At 44.6% G+C, this 19,013-nt stretch overlaps 4 protein-coding genes across 4 annotated transcripts; 1 reads left to right on the plus strand and 3 right to left on the minus strand.

Moving 5' to 3' along the window:
- Positions 1-68: 68 nt before the first annotated feature.
- I203_108574 (uncharacterized protein) lies at positions 69-3,799 on the minus strand (the record flags this gene model as incomplete). Its single annotated transcript, XM_019151256.1, has 16 exons — positions 69-157; positions 225-380; positions 491-658; positions 759-1,071; positions 1,128-1,841; positions 1,914-2,107; positions 2,159-2,366; positions 2,420-2,538; positions 2,603-2,678; positions 2,751-2,855; positions 2,906-2,982; positions 3,044-3,122; positions 3,191-3,306; positions 3,368-3,484; positions 3,553-3,647; positions 3,705-3,799. 16 exons carry the CDS (start codon positions 3,797-3,799, stop codon positions 69-71), a joined length of 2,721 nt encoding a protein of 906 aa, XP_018999428.1.
- Positions 3,800-4,449: 650 nt separating this feature from the next.
- Positions 4,450-5,722, minus strand: I203_108575 (uncharacterized protein; the record flags this gene model as incomplete). Its single annotated transcript, XM_019151255.1, has 4 exons — positions 4,450-4,688; positions 4,824-5,032; positions 5,180-5,596; positions 5,694-5,722. 4 exons carry the CDS (start codon positions 5,720-5,722, stop codon positions 4,450-4,452), a joined length of 894 nt encoding a protein of 297 aa, XP_018999427.1.
- A 445-nt stretch (positions 5,723-6,167) lies between these two features.
- I203_108576 (uncharacterized protein) lies at positions 6,168-8,206 on the plus strand (the record flags this gene model as incomplete). The annotated part of the gene is made up of 6 exons (XM_019151254.1): positions 6,168-6,267; positions 6,350-6,387; positions 6,481-7,015; positions 7,135-7,562; positions 7,650-7,780; positions 7,849-8,206. 6 exons carry the CDS (start codon positions 6,168-6,170, stop codon positions 8,204-8,206), a joined length of 1,590 nt encoding a protein of 529 aa, XP_018999426.1.
- A 7,999-nt stretch (positions 8,207-16,205) lies between these two features.
- Positions 16,206-18,634, minus strand: I203_108577 (uncharacterized protein; the record flags this gene model as incomplete). The annotated part of the gene is made up of 4 exons (XM_019151253.1): positions 16,206-16,333; positions 16,440-17,005; positions 17,093-18,347; positions 18,469-18,634. 4 exons carry the CDS (start codon positions 18,632-18,634, stop codon positions 16,206-16,208), a joined length of 2,115 nt encoding a protein of 704 aa, XP_018999425.1.
- Between the last annotated feature and the right edge of the window lie 379 nt (positions 18,635-19,013).

The raw sequence follows: 19,013 nt of genomic DNA on the forward strand, positions 1-19,013 counted from the left end.
TTACCGGGTCAAACTGCATGTTACCTCTGCAGATTGTACCGCTCGCCCCGCTCGCCACATCTCAATTCTTACAATTTCGCTTTGACCTTCTCACCGGCAACAAGGGTAACAGCTGCATTGCTCAAAGCTGGGGCGTTCCTCTCTTTGACTTTAGTGACTGTTTCCACAGAATCCCAATATCAGTCTAGTACCCCATCTGGTGCCATTCAGAGAAATTCGCTTACCAAAGATAACTTTATCACCCTCTTTCCACATCTCCGTGACCAATGTCTCACCAGGTATGACGGTCCCTGCGAATCTCACTTTGATATCCTTATATGAACCGAAAGTCTTAAGTACATGTTTGCCTGAGATACCCATCGAACAGAGACCGTGAAGGACTAATCACTTTAAATCAGCAACGATACGATTCACCAGCTTCACCAGCTCTTACGCTTTTCGGTGCGCTTGAGGCCTGAGAGAGAGGTAAAAGGGGAGGAAGGAAACTCACTGGGTTTTGGGAATCCACCCATGCTGGCAAAGGACGGATCAATATGAAGCGGGTTATAATCTCCTGACAACCTGTAGATCGCAGCTTGCTCAGTAGTAGTCTTCTCTTCGACCACAGCATCAGGCTGTCGTTTTGGTGGGGTATTCAGAGCCGTAGCTGATCCTCGGTCTAATATCCCAGATGAATTTCAGCTTCAATTATCACCATGGTCGGAACAATCCAGCTGACATGAGTCGCACAAATCGAGGAAAGAGGAAATGGTACTCACCGGATCCATTCTTTTTGCCACCAAATCCGCCACTTCCCCTTAGAATCACCGTACTTTGGTTCTCACAGATCAGATCTCCGCTCGCTTTGTCCTTGGTCTCAACCTTAACCGTAACGGCGGCAGTCTTGCCCTTATCAAGCACTTCAAGTAATTTGACTTCATTGACCACTGTTCCGGAAGTTGGGAAAGGGTTGGCAATTTTCAGGTATTGTTCTCCGTGGAGTAGTTTCGCAGGGTTGAAGTTGGGAACAAAATCCATCGGCATGGATGAGGACGATCCGAATTGTGGAATGACACCAAAGGTAGGTAACGCCTATCAACATTTAATATTAGTAAGCTGATCATCAATGCGAGCTAGATTCAACTTACCTGGAAACCTTCCGCGTTCTCGTATGTCCATTGTAGCTCATCTGCTTTAGCTCCGATACCAAGATTGTATAGTAACACGTCCCGTTCTGTATAAGTGAATTCTTCAGGTTCAGGCGAGTGCTTCTTAGCTTCTTTGATTGCAGGAGTGTCTTCCGGATCTTCGTTGCTCTCCCTATCACCCCCAGATTCGCCAGCAGTATTGGAGAAGTTTGCCATGATCTGTTGTAGAGCTTCAGGACCAGACGATGGGTTCGTAGCTCTATCGTCGAAGGTCGTGATTTCCTTCCATTTAGCTACGATCGATTCAGGTTTCAACTCCCTGTCGTTAGGGAATGATACTCCATAAGTTCGTTGCCATCTCATCTGAGCTGCATATCCACCAAATACCTCATAGAAGGTACCGGTATCTTCACAAGCTTCCGAACAGAGATATCCGACGACGGGAGCGACATATTCCGCTTTCATAGCTTCCATGAACTCTTTTGGCCATACCGTAGCGGTCATAGCTGTGCCAGCTCTTGGGGCGATACAGTTGACCAAGATATTGGAACGAGATCCTTCAATGGCGAGTGATCGGGCGAGACCGATGAGGGCAGCTTTAGCAGTTGAGTAGTTGGCTTGTCCGACTGTGCCGTAGATACCGTTGGGTGAAGCAGTGGTGATGATCCGTCCATATTTCTGCTTTTGAAAGATTGGCCAGACCGCTTTGGCACACTGTATGGAGGAATGACAGCTGTAAGCGAGACGACTTTGCCAAAATACGTTTTGTGAAGCTGTACCACTCACCTTGAAGGTCCCGCGGAGATGAACTTGTATGACCTGATCCCACATCTTTTCATCCATATTGACGAAAGCCTTATCTCGCAGGATACCAGCGTTGGCGATCAGGACATGCACAGTTCCGAAAGCGTCCACAGCAGCCTTTACGATAGCATCGCCATCTTCAGCGGAGCATACAGCTGTGACAGCTTTGCCACCGACTAGAAAATCTGTCAGCTTTCACCCATCACTCGAATACTAGCGGAACTCACGAGCTTTGACCTCCTCAACAACCTTCTCAGCTCCATCTTTACTGACATCGTTGATAATCACATTGGCACCGAGTCTACCAAACATCAAGGCGTAATCTCTACCTAAACCAGCTCCAGCACCGGTAATGATGACGGTCTTCTCCTTGAATGTGATGGGAGGTGATATTTGCTTGTTTGGCGGAAGTGATTTTGCAGTTTTTGCCCAACCCTGTGAAGGATATTCAGCTAAATGTCGACCGATCAAAATTATCAAGTACTTACCATCATATCACCATCTTCGCTGTTCAAGGGATGTTCCGGATTATCAAAGTTTTGAACTTCCGACCATTTCTCAGCCACGGCGGATGGAGTAAAACTCTCATCCGTTCGCCAAATTGCACCTGTTCAGAATATGCATTTCAGTATAGGTGACTTCCTCCTCTGAGTAGCGCAGGATTCACTCACCTTTAGATCTTTCCCATCTCACTTCTGAGAAGAAACCCGCTCCGAGCTCGAAGATACGTCCATTAACATCGGGACCCTACTCAACACGTGCATCAGCATTACTATCTTTCTGTCCGTCCTTGCGGCAGCTAATAAGTATGCCACTTACGTTCTTGGCGGTGAGCACTCCGACCATCGGGGCAATGAATTCAGGTTTCAGCCCTTTAAGCATATCGGGAGGGAGGATAGTTTCAGTCATCGCTGATGCAGCCATCTAAGAAGGACATGTAAGCTATTATACGCCTTCCTGGAGAGTCAGCTTACGGGCACGATTACGTTCGTCTTGATATTATACTTTGCTCCTTCTCTAGCGAGCGTACGAGTAAAGCCAACCAGACCCACTGCCAAGACGAAAATTTGTTAGTTGCGCGCGCTATCACCACCGACAACACTACAACTCACTCTTTGCAGACGAATAGTTCGCTTGACCCATGTTACCGTATAGGCCAGCAGCAGAAGCAGTGTTAATGACTCGTCCAAACTGTTCAACAAAGGAAGCGAACATCAGTTTTTCACTTCACAGGGAACAGTGGAAATGGAGAGACTGACCTTTTGTTGTCTAAACAATGGCCAACAAGCTTTAGTGCAAGCATAAGCACCTTTGAGATGCACGAGGGTAACCAGATCCCAATCTTGTTCAGACATGTTCTTGAACGATTTATCACCTATATATCGTGTATCATGTAAGCTCGGAGCCTATTCCCGGAGGATAACGACTAATCTTACGAAGAATACCAGCATTGTTGATCAATACATGGACTGTACCGAATGCTTTGGCAGCTGCATCGACAACTTGTTGACCATCTGCTACCGAACCAGGTGCGATCGATGCTGTACCACCGGCTATTGCAATACAATTCACTTATCAGCTGAATCTATCAAAATTTCCTGAAGATGTAAGCTGAACACACCTGATTTGATCTCATCTGCGACTGCCTGAGCAGACTTGTCGGATACATCATTGATGACTACTTTGGCACCTCTCGAAGCGAAGAATTTGGCATAGCTATATTATATACAGACAGTTCAGCTTGATATCGTAACGAGAGCACGTGCAACTGACGCTTTACCTATACCGCTTCCTGCACCTGTCACAAGGACCACTAGATCCTTGAAATCTAGTTCTCCTCCTGGGGAAGATTGTGGTCGTTGAGCCATTTTGTTGCAGGCAGAAAGGAGTGAAGGCAAGGGATATTGGAATGAATTGAGAGGTGAAGGCTTAGGTATGATCGTTGTGACTATAGAGCGAGTAAGGGAATATGGATTTGTGGTACCGCCACTCAATGCTCTTGAGGCTGATGAGAGGGTATGCTTGAGCGCTATGGTGTTCTTCTGCTGCTATGGGTAAATGGAAATGAATATGAAAGAGAGAGAGAAGAGGGAGGAGTGCATGTATTGTATACGAGTGTTATGATGAATGAATGTCAGTTCAGTTTTCCGGTTCAATCGAGTGTCGCAATAACCGGTGATATCCACCCGTGACGTGGCAATTTGGTTCCATGCCCTCAGCTTTAGAATCGTGTTGATGATTTTCATTGCAAGTCCGCGGTCATATGAAGCATTGGATATGCATAGCAAAGGCGATGATTCACATAGGTAGATGCTCGGGAGGCTTGAGACGATTATGTATAGGTGTAGGTATGAGAGGGGTGAGACGAGAACCAGAGACCGGCACCAAGAAGATGCACCGTGCTTCCTCCCTCTTAGGTTGAAAGGTGCAATGAGAGCCATAGGACCATCTCCCGTTCTTACTGACACAAAGACTTTGTGGTGTAGCATACCATATACACATATTCCTCTGGACTATTCTACAAATCGAAATCACTGTCATCATCCCCATCTTCATCCCCACTGTCCACCTTGCCTCTACCTGTACCTACACCAATCCCACCACTTCGTATATTCGTAGATCTCGAGTTTACAGCGCCGACATGTTCATCCAGATCATCATCATCGTCTAGATCCGAGTCGTTATCTCGCTGTTGTCGCAATAAAGCAGGTGAAGGTCTTTCGAGGGCTTTGTAGTATAGTAGCAAACCTTCCAGATCTATACATTGTAAATAACCAATATTGGATCAGCCTTGTACTTCTTCTGGTATAGCAGGATGCGTAATGGAGAGCATATTTTGGTGAAAGATCCAAAGGTTCTGCTTCCACGTCTGAGACCGAGAATAGCACTCACCCCTCACAGTCGTCTTCATCCCCTTCAATCCCATACCAGCTATTACATTGCCTGAGATCTCCCCATTCCTATATATCAGCAAAGTAGGCACGTTCTTGTCCGGATAATTCGGTATACATAGACCAGCGGGGATGGATAGGAATTTGGTGGATGGATGTGCAGCAGCGAGTTGCTGGAGAAGAGGTCGAAGATGCTGTGAGAGGGGAACCCTGTGTAGAGTCAAAAATAGAGAGTCACTTCATCATGTCCCCAAGCTATCAACACAGCAATTGGATCCGACGGCGAGTCTGACAGTAGCACTGAGCAATGTCTAAAATCACAACCTCCAGAGAGTGATGATAGATACAAGTACTCACGAGTCCTTATACAGAAACACGACCACACCAGTCCCTTTCAACCCTCCTCTCTGCTTTCCCGCCTCTTCATCCTCATCATCCTCTTCCTCTTCCTGTATACCATCAGGGGAGATCTTACTACCTTCCGTGACCTCCTTCACGAAATCCTCTCTAGCCAGAGGTTCCAGGCTACCGAACCTCCCCTTTTTTTCCTGTTTCTTCATCTCCATCATCCTCTTCCGACGATAATCTTCAAACATCCTCTCATCGTCCGAATCGAGATTCTCATTCTCCAGTAGCGTCACCAGCTGATCTGTATCTGCCGTAGCGGCTATCGCTCGGACGGCATCGGTATGAGTTATATGTGGTATATCAGGTGAGGGGGAACGGGAAGGTGGTTTGGGAGGGAGGATACCGTGTGCTCGGAGGGCGTCGTTACTGTTCAGCGACAGCAAGTCAGAATGGACACATGCCCAAGATAGCCACTAGCAGATTAAATGGATGATGATCTAGGCACCAAACAAAAAAAACATACAATTCGGTATCTTCGTTCGGATTGACCATAATTCAAAGTTATCCTCCTCGGGTGATGACCTCGTCAAATAGTGCGATATCGATATCGTTATTGTCGTCCTAATTATCCGGTAATAGTGCAGATGACCGAGCTATTACAATCTCATCGACTTCCTGTGTGGGGATCTATGTATGCTATGAGAGAAAGACGTAGAATGATCTATGTTGATAAGACAGTACTAACAATCCATCTCGCACATTCCAATCTTCTTTCTACATCTCACATCTTACGGCAACTCACCCCTGGATGCGGGGTCTCCACACGAACGACTCACTCGACAGGAGTATATATATGCAACTATATGTATACATACATCTTGCTAGCAAGCATAATGAATGACTTGCGCCTTACTTCTTTTGACATTCCATGACATTCCACATATCCGCGAAAGAGCAGCACACAAGGTAGACACGGAAAAGATCCTGGGCTGAAACGATGACAAAGGATGACTCAAAAGAATGGGACAGCCTCATCAAATGGTTGGAAGAGAAGCATCCTGGATTCGAGAGAAATCTATCACTGAGGGATGTACCGGGTATGTCAAGCTATTTTACTCACTATCTCGTGGTAACAACAACAGCGGCAGATAAATAACCAGATATTTTGCCTCGATATAGGTCTCGAAAGAGGTCTGGTAACCTCCAAGAAGCTCAAAGTGAGTATCCCCCTCTTCCCCCTCTTCTACTCTTTACCCCCCACTCCACCCACTTATAATTATCCGTACTGATCAAGACCGATCAACCATCAGAAAGGCGATATTCTCTTCCATATCCCATCATCTTGTATGCTCAACCCTTTAACGCTCCTGCCAAATTCACCTATACCCTCTCATCTCTTCCCTCAGACCGTATCTAAGTCAGTCCCAACGTCTTCTCTTACTCCAGTACAGAAAAAACCTCGAATAGGTAATCCACCTCGTAAACTAGACACCACCCAGCTTCTCACTCTACATCTAGCCTTGACGAAAGATCCAAAAGGGAGATACAAGAGCGACTGGCAGGTATATATCGATAGTCTACCTATAACATTCAGACCATGGCATCCCCTAACTTGGATTGTAAGTCCTTTTGATAAGGCTCAAAAGGAAGAATGGGTATGGTGGAATCATCTATATACGATCGGACTTTCGGAATCAACTAAAATGAAAGTGCAAGATGTGAAGAATCGGTTTGAGAAGGATTATGAGGTGTTGTGCGAAGTATTGAAAGAGGAAGAACCTTTCAAAAGTCAGGGACTAGACGGGATCATAAGTAAAGAGGACATACTCTGGGCATGGTTGAACGGTAAGTATCACCTCAACAATGTGAATCAACCCAAAAGGCAATAACTCGAGTCTTTTTCTATCATTACCCAGCTCTACATGCTTGTGGTACGGGTACTTATCATTGATGCTGTGATATAGTAAACACCCGATCCATATCTATTCCTCTCGGTCTACCAGGCCCATCTGAGCGAAACAACCATACCCTCGTCCCCTTGATGGATTTCATCAATCACTCATCTAACGAATCACTCATCACACCTAAAGTCAAACAATTACCTACACCTTCTTCGTCACGTACCCGCAAACCATCAGTGACCACAAAAACAAGTACGAATGGCTTACCTTCTCCTCCTCTACCCAGTAAAACCAATGGGCACACCGATGCCAATATCGGTCTCAGAAATAATGCAGTATTGTTACCCAATAAGATAGATTTCCAGCTGAGCTGTCCAGATAGAGGATTAGATGCGAATGACGAAGTGCTCTTCGAATATGGTGGACATTCAAGCTCGACGTTATTTGCGGAATATGGGTTCTGCGAAGTACCCAAATCACCTATACATCAAGTAATACCTTCAACCGACAAGGAGGGGAATGATGCACAGGATGAGAAGAATCTTTCCCTAGTTGATGGTGTCAATGCAGATGAGCAGACGAATAGCTGGCTGGATATGAAATATGGTGAAGTCGATTTGACATCATACATCGACGAACTATGGGATCAGCAAGATCAAGAAGATAAGGAAGAGAAAAGGCAAGTATTGGAGGATATAGGCTGTTGGGGGTGAGTAATCGTTTGGCAGTCCTACAATTTGCGAGACATCCGCTAATCAATGACTTACGATTATTTAGAGGAAATACGCTTCATGCTCAACCATCCCCTTGTCATCCCTCACATTCACTCTTGATGACCATCCGATTACTCCATTTACCCACTTCCTCACCTAAGTTATCCAATATATCAAAAGGACTAATAACGTATATTTCACCACAGAATGAAACTTCCACTCTATTGACTTTAGAAGGGATCTGTAAGAAGGTAATCATGGAAGCTACGAAGCGCAATAAGGTGCTTAAGAAGCTAGTCAAGGCAGAAGAGAATAATGAAAAAGTGGGTGTGGTGGGGATGTTAAGGGCTATGTGCGATGAGGAGAAGGTGATTTGCGGAGAGGTGTTGACAAGGCTGGAAAAGGGCGATGATTTCCAATAGATCGTAGAGTATCGTAGAGTGATCTGATAATGTACAATATAATATGAGTATTTTCAGTCATATTTTGGTTCTGTACCACAAAGCCTAGATATGTACGAGGATACAGTATAATAAGAAACGAAGAACCAAAAACATGACATCCATGCAAATTGTATAGTAAAGTAAATATTCAAACGAGATACCAAAGCGGATCGGACTGGAATGGATGATTCATTCGTAATCATCAGGCTTATCCTTCTGACAATATGGACACCAATCTATCCCATTCTCACCCGTCTTCCAAATACATTTCTCTAGATCGCCATGTCAGATACGATACTCCATCAGCTAGAAGCTGTTTGCCGTCCGATCCAGTACTGTAAACTGACTCACCTCCCTCATTGTTCCCACTGACATCGCCTTCACAGGTGGATAACACATCTCGGCGATTCTTCAACTCGCCAGCGACAAATAATTCGCAATGGTGTATAAAAGAAACAGGCATTGGGAAGGATAGATTGGACAGTTAGATGGATGGTTTGCAGTCTTCTATCGAAAGTCAGCGGAAAATATTATGCTGTTGCCATCAGAAGGGGAATAGGGATCGATGAAGATATTTGTGGGATTCGCAATGAGGTTTGCTTGCCTTTGTAGATCTGCAGGCTCGAAGGGGCCGCACCAAGAGAGACGCAACTCGATTAAACTCACGTCATCTTTCCGAAGGCTGCACACAAAAAGAAGCGAAGTTGATTTCTTGCTAGTGGCAACATAGAAGCTTCCTTTACAGAAGCAGATATGATTTTTCCTCGCGCTGTCGTGAGCCTCGCCATACCCCAGACTTGGCCTCATGGCCGAACAGAAAGTCGCCCGGAATAAGCGCCTCGACTTCTGGAAGTTGATTATACTAAGACATTCAAGTAGTTTACGAAGATGGAATCAACCTTCCCCACTTTCCCTATCAGCTATCTGTACGAATGGGCTTCTTTATGTATGAATACACAATCAACCGAAAACACTTTTCAACACATAATCCAAAGTGGAGTGGAGAGCTACTAGTGTCAAAGCTGAAGACGAATACAGCAGCGTCGACTTTTCCAACTAGGTACATCAGTGCTCGCCTTTGATGTGCTTCTTACAGTAAGTTGTTGACCACGTGGAGTACCATCGTACTCCTTACGAAGGAAACGACTGATCCAACACACAACACCTTATATACAACCTTACATACAAAAATACAAAGAGGAACGTTTCTCTGAAAATGCAAGATAAAAACCATGTAAGAAAAGTCTGCTGAGCCAAACATGGAGGACGGCCAAATGTAATCAGAGCGACATAAGCGAGTTCATGTTCCAACTTTCCGTTCAGGTCGGTTGTTTCTCCAGCAGAAGAACAACAATCGCCATTCCTAAGAGATGTGAGAAGGCAGTTCTCTATGCATACGCCCAACAGTCACCAACGGACGATAAGCAAGGTAACTATCGGAGCTCACGTCCCCGATCGGTCAAATCTTCATTTCCATGACAAAGCTCGTGGTCGCCGCCCGAGAAGCCTGACGATGAGGCTGAGTAGCTAGAAGATCCAGAGCTATATGGATTTTGATCACTGCAAATTCGAAAACTTTGTGATCTGACGACTTCCATTATCATGATGTGCCCCTGTTCCATGTTTAGAGATTGGTACAGGATAAGATGGTATATGATAAATCGTTAGTGATGGTATTGCAAAGGTGCCGTAGGCTTTATGATAGAATGGAAACGGTCATTGAGACTGATGTTGCTTAGGTGTTATGACCATTCTGTCATGTCGTGCTGATTGCCCCATAAGCTGAGAAGCTTGAAGTTCATAAAAATACAGACCAGTATATACATCAACTACAGTCCCGTCAACTTCGAATTCCATGATCGATTCTGAGCCGACTAGAGATAACCCTAGGTCAAACTTCCTCGCCGTCAATCAACACCAGAAACCAAATCAAAGTGCATCGTCTGGCTTGCAGCGCCCGCAGTAATAGCAGTACTCTCCATCATCATCATCATCATCCTCTGCGGCAACCCAGTAGCAGTACACTGTGCGCATGGAGAAGCAACGCTAGTCAGTACAGGAACTAGTCGGTGGCGAAAGACGAATGGGGTACTGCAGATTATTCACATCCTGCATTTACCCCATTCTCATCACCCACGCAAACGTAATACTTGTAATCCATATTGTTGGCAGGAACTCTCCTTCTTTCGGCTCTCAGAATTCAGAGGCTGTTGTCCTGTTGCGATTCTGAATAAAATGAGGTAGTTGTTATGGTTCAACTTTCCACTTCAATTACAAGATAATCTTAAAGCTATAAGAGCGGTATTTGTCGAAGTGAAAATAGCAGTTTCTTGGAGAACAGATGCTTCGGAGGCTATGCAAGTAAGTCACAAGAAGTTTCCCTCATCAGGCTTAATTACAGTACAACACACAATCAAACTTTCCTAGCGCGATTGCGATTTATTGCTTCTGACCCCATTTCTCCCCGAGAACGATTACCTCTCCTGATTAGCCTGAACCGCTTGGAGACTGTGTGCTGATGAGACGGGTGATGGAATCAGATGGGAGGAGGGAGGGGAAAAAAAGCAATGATTAATTATCTTCTCATCACTGATCATCTAGATCAGCAAATACATCGATGGAAATATATATGCATGCACAGGAAATACATTCAATGATCGACTACCACATTCACCTGACACTGTGTCATTGCCCCCTGTCCGCCATCAGCATTGCATAATGCCCCACTCATCCACTGCAGTCCACTCAGGACGATTACTCTCATCAGGAGTGGACGTCGAAAATATCAGCATCAACCCCTGGACAAAAGGAACATGGCTCTTTCCTTGCTATTGCTTATGTTCAGCGAAGGGCTCGGTTTCACCCTCCTGGCGAACGAGACGCTGTGAGCATGATTTAAGTTTTCATCGTAGTAAGCACAATTCCTCAGATGGATCGTCATCTCATGTCCCCTACTAGTCATGAATGCAGTATAAGATACAGTACATAGACGACAAGTGAGTTTTGACGCTACAGTCTCCTTATCACAACTACTTACATCCATCAATCTTTGTCAACTCATCGACTCCTGATATCTATTGAGTAAACAGGAATAGGTCCTCACTCACCACCGTTCCGCCATCGAAAAGAAGGATCGTTTAGAGTGCATCATCCGGTTTATACCCTTCACAGTATTTACAATACTCGGTACCATCTTCCGCCGTTACCCACTCGCAGTTTTCTACGCCAAGACCAAAGTCAGCAAGCTCCCCCTCTTTCCCGTAGACTTGCAGCAATAGGCCGATGAGAACGATAGGGCACTTGGAAAAACATACATCACGGGGTTACTCACCTCCTTCATTGTTCCCTTCATCGTCTCCGAGACACGCATAGTACTGCTTTTCTTCTTCATGATAGTTTCTGTGGCAATTATCATTTCGGATCATCGCAATACCATGACCTGATACTTCCGTTGAGATGTTTTTTCTGTACAGATAGATTTATGATCTTTCAAAGGCTTTTAAACTGTGAAGGGTGATAATCAAGGATGGGAGGTGCAACTTGACTTAGCTTAATATACTACTCGATAAACTAAGTCATGTTTGGCAGATATAACACAAATGACGCAGATACAATCGACACCCTCAGATCTCGCTAATGGCCCTCTGCTTCGGATCACATAGTCTACGAAAGAGGACACTACAGTCGTTTTCAATTACGCTGATCCCTTTTGGGTAATGTCTACCTCAATAGGATCTGAGATCTACGCACATCGCGCATATAGCTATCGTCGGGCTTCTCGGTCGGTCTCAATTACTGTTTGATCATCTCTCGTGTCTGTTGGGGCGAGACGATGAATATGAGTGAACACGCCTTGGCCTAGCATGGGCAGGGATATACTGTATGTAAGCTTAAGTGCCACACTGGTAGCAGCAGCATTCGTGTCGGCCAACGGATTGTTCAGTCTTACTTTTTTATGTGTCATCCAATTGAGGATAAGATCAAGTATCATATGGTACTTCTGCTTATGTGCAACTTGGTCACAGAACGCGAAGACGGCATGCCGATGAGACGATGTACGGCACACTCGATGGCAAGCTGGCATCAAACAATAATGACACGAATCATTCCATTGTATGACAACTTATCCTTCTATAAGACCTTGTCTCTGTTCTTCAGGCGCAACTCTTGTTTGACCATCCTTCGTCTGAGTCGACTAGTCTTCTCAAGCGTCTTCTGGCTTGTCCTGTAGACAGTACAGACAGAATTCCGCACCATCCCCTGAGCAGACCCAATGGCAGTGACCTAAAGTAAATAATTCTTGATTAGCGACCATTTTCATTGACTGTGGTCCTAGCGGAGGCTCGAGAGAAGTGTGGTACATTAACCAGATGTTGACGATTGTCATCGAATAATAGGCGGGTGGATAGAAGGAAAAGGTCTGGTACGACAGACTTGAGGTCCTAGACCAAAAGGGAAATGTAATCGTAATTCTCAAAGTGGAAAAACAGACGATTCACTTACTTCCTTCGTTCTCTCCATCCTCATTCCCATCACAGATGCACCAACTATCGTAATTACGCAAACATTTCTTTTCGTATTTCATGATGTGTTTTGATTCGTTCTGGTTATGTGTGAAGTTATAGGTCGTTATGGATATTTGAAGTGATTGAAGCGTTTGGAATCTGACCAGAGCAGGAGAATTAAAGTCCGTACAGAACTCTTATATATCGTCGAGCATCATCGAGAAGTAGACAGTGACACTAAAATCTGTTGGCCCGAAGCACGGCCAGGTTAAATGCTTGAAAATCCCGATGGACAGAGGGACGATTGGGAAAGTTTAATTTACCTGCTCATTTCCTCGTGTCAAAAAATGTCGTTTGTTTGCACTGAGTGAACCCCCTTCTCATCCTCTCTCATTTTCTAACCACGCACGATCTCGACGTCCGCGTAGAGGTTACACCTTCGTCAGTTGTAATGACATCACAAAGGATACCATGAGCGAATCGGACCTGTGAATGATCAGATACTCAGCACTTTGGCATGATGCTGTAAACTAAGCGGTAAAATCAGAATAGAAGGCATGTATATTGTATGTCCAATTTTGTGATATATAACGATTACTCTATGCATCATCGAGATGTGGTTCAGTAGCCTAGGGTTTGCGCCCGTGATTAACGAATACACACACCTACAGGCACTAGAAGCTTCTAAAATCGCAGCAAGGCGTCTAGTTGGCGTGTTCGTGTTTATTCGGCCTTTTCGGCGAGACGATCGAGCTGTGTATGTTCATACGTTGTCACAGTCCAAAGCACTGGTGTATTCGGGCAAGACTGCTTCCGGCCTTAGGGAAAGAAGAAGGAAGAGCCAGAATGCGGAGTCTGTGTATACCCTCAAAAAATGCTTGACCGCCAGTCGAACCGGGGTGCCACATAGACAGCAGTAGTAATCAAAATCGGTACTGTAAATGCAGTCGTGGAATGTCTGATGGGGAATCAATTCCTTTCAGAATGACCTCATTGCCTGAGTTTGTCAGTCTGAATTCCTATCAGCAGTAGAACACAGCCAAGCCGAGAAAATGCCTGAACGATCAGCTCCTTCAACTTGAAGACAATCACATACTTTCGTCGCCACTTTCCACAAATTACCAGAAACTTCGTCTCCAAATACCTCAATTTGGTCATTGAATCAATCATCATGGTGTTTACCTCCCGGAGTGAATCCTTCAGTTGGCATCTTCGGGCTTGTCTTGCTTGCAGAACCAGCAATACTCCGAATCGTCGGTCCGGCAGACCCAGTCGCAATATTCTGCGATTGTAAGAAACATCAGTCTACCTCTCGAAGCTGGGATGGGTTCGCAAAGCGAAAGGCAGTATCTTTAGACATCTGGCGAGGAAAGGCGAGGAGCCCTATTGAAGATGATGCACGAAGATGTACGAATATGATACTCACGACCTTCATTGTTCCCTTCATCATCACCTTCGCAAGTGTACCATTTCCCCAAATTCTTTGGACTTTTGAAGTCTTGAATCACATTGTTCTAGCAACACTCTTTAGCTCAATTGTGATATTGAACTTATGTTCAGTCAGGCTGGACTGCAAGATGTGAGCATCATCGGTGTATTAGTATTCTGGTCATGGCTATTTAAATCCGTCGTATAATCATGAGACCAGAATGACGACCGGTCCACGTCACGTAGCCATATCAAGCGATGTTTTGTTGTGAGATCAGTAGACAGTAATTTAAGAAAAAATCAAATGACACAATTCATCCTTCTCTTCTCAATCGAATAGGCAGAACAGTAATGACTACACGTCTAACCTTCACGCTAGTGGTGGAATCGCCTCATCCTGCACTTCGATTCCAATGCATGGTGTGCCCATAAGCATACATACAAGGATTTATACTACAATTCTCACACTAAGTAGCAATAAGAGTTTACTGTGAGCTCCGCTGATGAAGAGAGTCTTCCCTTGTCATGATGATCGTTGAAGAATGGGTTGAGGCTGTGGTTCAGCATCGAAATTGAATTAGGATTTAGGGATCCTCGTAGTCATCCGGTTTGTCTCTGTCGCAATAGTAGCAGTATTGAGAGTCGTCGACATTGGTGAGCCAGTGGCATGGTTCTGGTAGATGCATCGTTGGTGAATTTTCCAGTCAGCTGAATCCAATATGACTCTGATTCCAGATGTAAGAGACTACATAGCATGTTAGACAAGGGAACGAAGTACTTGAGACAGATGTAAAGTGGCAGTAAAACCCGTTGACAAAGGGAGAGAAGAAAACGGCAAGGTAGACAGACTCACTATCTTTATTATTCCCATCGTCATCTCCTTCGCAAAGATCAGTTTGATGATTGTTGACGACCTGCGACGAAGAGCCTTTGATAGCCATGACGAATCGACAAGTAAGCTCTTTCAAATCAATTGATTGAGATGGGATGGTATGGAGGTCGAACCAGTACTTTCCAAGCTAGTAACGACGTTTGGAAAAATCAATGGTCCCCATGATGGTTCATCGTGGAGCTCGATCTCGCATTTATACATATAGTGCATTTAATTCACTGAAATCTCCAGAATATCAATAGCTCAAGGCGCATTCGCAGTCATGAACAATTCTGCATAAGACAGAAAGGGTAGGCATATAGCGAACCTTCTTGTTTGTCGTGTTAAGCAAACATCCAGACCGAGAGACCAAAAGACCAGAGACTCGACCCACCGAGAGACGAACGGATTGGTAGCATGGTATTGTTAAACAATCATGAAATAAGATCTTTGTGTATCTCTACCTTCAACTTCATCAATATCAGGATCTGCTCCTGTACCTTGAGTTCTTAAAGGGCGGACTCGCGAGAATGATAGTCAATACGGTACAAAGTAGTTGCCAGCATCCTTCGATGTTGTATGTTTGCACTAGGCGATAACAAGCACTAAGCGCCCTTGATCTTGAATTTGAGTTCGTTTTTTTTTGTTCCCATCTTTGGGCAAACATTTTTTGATGATTCATCATCTGAAGCAAACAGCAAGCATCACATCGAAACTTGACCGACAGGAGGCCTTAATAGTCGAGCTCACACGAAAGTGGGTATGCTTGTTTCTTCTCGCTCTACTTGTCTTTGTCTACTGTGAATCTAAGCGAGGTCAAAAGGTCATGTCGATGCCACACAAACAAATCCTAAGTCTAAATCATGGAATGCAATGGAGTGATGGCATGTTTTCAGGCACTTGATGCAAACAGCGAACAAGAGCAACAACACGATGGTTTGGGTGAGTATCTAGTCAGTTGATACCCGCACGAACAGGATACGCTGAAAGATAGTGGCTTGTGAACCTAGACTAAGTCCAGAAGCAATGCTTAAGGACCAAAAATCTCATTATTTTATCGCCTACGTGGACACACCACGCAAGTTGCGACCCGATCTTCCCAATCGGTTGGTTATTCATCATTCCACCCCACTTTCACAGTACATGCATACCTCCTCATCGATTACCGATCGTATCAATAATAATCTTCTTCGCCAACTTCCACTAACTGTTCCGCCCAATCATCCAACGCCCAAATGGTGAATCTACCTATCTCATACCATCTTTCCCTTCTGGCGATATCCTTCCATGCTCTCGACAGACCTATGATGGGGCAAAGCAGACGTATTCAGTAACATCAGCATATATTTCTAATGCATTATGTAGTATGGATATAATAGATGGAGAACGACGGATGACGAATACTCACCCGAAGTGAAAGACCACAATTCAACATTCCAACCTCTCTTGATCGCTTCCCTTACAGCACCCGGGAATCCATCTTTATTAAATTGACCTCCTCTCGCATCGCCAGTAGCTAATACCAAAGTATTCGTACTTGCTTTAGCCGATCTTGGGATCGTACCCTTCTCATTGAGGATTTGTAGTATCTTCAGATGTAGGATCTCATCTACACCTTGTTCCTTATACCTTCTCACCCCTCCTCCCAATCCAGCATTACACGTTATAGTCGCTGTAGGTAGCTTCGTCTGCGCTTTATTGATTATTTTAACCGAAGTTGAATCCTCAATTTCATCCTCGTACAATTCCACTCTTTTCAACACTGATATTTCCCATCCTAGTCTTACTAGTACATCGAGATTTTGCTGTAGAGGTGATGAAGCTACGAGGTGTAGCGATCCAGGTGGGGTGTATCTCCCTCTTCGAAGTAGGAGGGATAGGGCTGGGAGAGAGAGAGTACGTAGATGTCGCGGAGGTAGGGCATCGGAAGGATTGGCGTAAAGGTATTGTATGAGACCATGCAGGATATTCGAGCTGCCCAAAGTAAGCACAAGTCAGATATAACATCATGAAGAAGTGACTTTACTTCAGGTATTTGTGACTAGCCAGTAAACAACTCACTGATCCACATAGATATGCGTATCCCCCTCAAGATCTTCCTTGCCTCTAAATCCACCTTCACCTTTCCCCCTGACTTTCCCAATCCCACCTTGCCAGACTACATGTCCCATGGTCTCACCATACGCATATCTATGATCCTCGCTGAGAAAACTCTTAATCAAGCTCTTCTCGCCAGGGAAGACTTTAGGCAATTTCTTTTCCATAATTTTCAAGTTTGTCGGTGTCAAAGTTACTTTGACTTTCTCTTCATCTGTAGTTGCGAATTCAGTATCCGTCCCTTTCCCTTCTCCAGCCTTTCTCGGATTATTCTGAGCTAGAGGCAAGATCAGAGCTGATACCAGATCGATATACAATCCTTCTCTCATTTTAGCTATAAGTTTCCTCAATTCTATTCTGTTCATTCGTCTGAATTCTAAGACTGGTAGATCCACTTGTCTTCTCATATGATTGACGATCTTCAGGGTCGTATGTACATCCGAAAGAGAGAGGAATAGATCTCTTAATATCGATGGGAATGTCGCTCCACTTGTCGAATCCAATTTAGATTGATGAACGATCTTGTGAATCAGGTCTTTACCAAATGTATGATATATGTCCTTTTGGAATTGTGAATGCATCTCTGGCTCTATTTCTGGTTCTGGAACCAGAGCAGATGCGATCGAAGGATCGATGGTCGTATCGTCGATGGAAGTTGACGACGGAGGTGGTCGGTATACCCTTATGGCTTGTCGATATCGCTTACTACCTGGTATTCTAACACGGATGATCTTGAGGTACGAACGAGGTTTCGTCTCTGTCTCCTCATACGATGCTGTATCTCCTAAGCTGGTGATTGTAGACAGGCAAGAATCTGTTGGCTCCGTTTCCGACGATATCGACTGTTGTTCGTCATGGCGGCTGTGATGATCATCTGCCCAAGATGTGTTATGGGTCCCATTGACTGAATGAGGTGACGGATGATCCACTTCATCGACAAAATCTCGAGCTATCGGTTCTTCATGGCTGATACCGTTGATAAGCGGAGAAACATTGTGAAGCTTGCCATGAACTTGGTTCCCATTTGCAGCGATGATAGGGAATGATGATGATGATGATGTTGTTGTTGTATTATGCGAATTGACGGGTATGTAAGATTCGCTTATAGCTCGTAATAACTCTAGAGCTGTGTGTTTCCTGACATTCTGATTCTGATTCTGATTCTGATTCTGAGATTGGGGATTGGGATTGTTATGAACGAAATGAAGTCGGTCATTGCCTATCTCGAGGAGCCAAGTGTCAGTCACCAATCATCAATCGTGTCACAGGGTGATGTTTGGTATATATTCACGATAAACGTAAACAGCATGACGGAGTAATATACATATGAACGCGCTTACCAATCTTATGTCTGTCTAATCGATTATTCTGAACACCATTCTGCAAGAGATCCTCTCGAACTTCAGCTTGAGATCCTTGCGACGGCGTTAAAAGGTGGTCTGGCACTTCCAAGCCAAGTAAAGAAGGATCAAACTCTTCTTCTATTATCAAGTCGCTGTGGCCCATTAAAAGTGAAGCTCCAAGATTGCACTGGCAATGAAGACGCTGGGTGGCAAAACGTCCTTGAGGAGATGTAGTGGATCGAGGGGAGCGGGTGGTTTAGATGAAAGGAAGGATGGAAGGTATCAAATTATACAAATTTACGGATTGAATAACGTATCATACTTCTTGTACTTCTTCTGAAGACAAGAGAATATATACGATTACAGATAGTTAGCTGTTACGGAAGAGATGGAAGAGTAAGGGGATAGATGTACTGTATGGTGATGATCGATCAGATGAGATGAGATCGCGATTGATTTCTCAGGTGGATGTGGGGTCTCCAAATGATAGGAAATACAACAATACTCGTACTGTACTCACTCACTGCACCGTACCAAGCTAA

Source organism: Kwoniella mangroviensis, chromosome 3 (assembly GCF_000507465.2).
Source record: "Kwoniella mangroviensis CBS 8507 chromosome 3, whole genome shotgun sequence".
Taxonomy (NCBI): Eukaryota; Fungi; Basidiomycota; class Tremellomycetes; order Tremellales; family Cryptococcaceae; genus Kwoniella; species Kwoniella mangrovensis.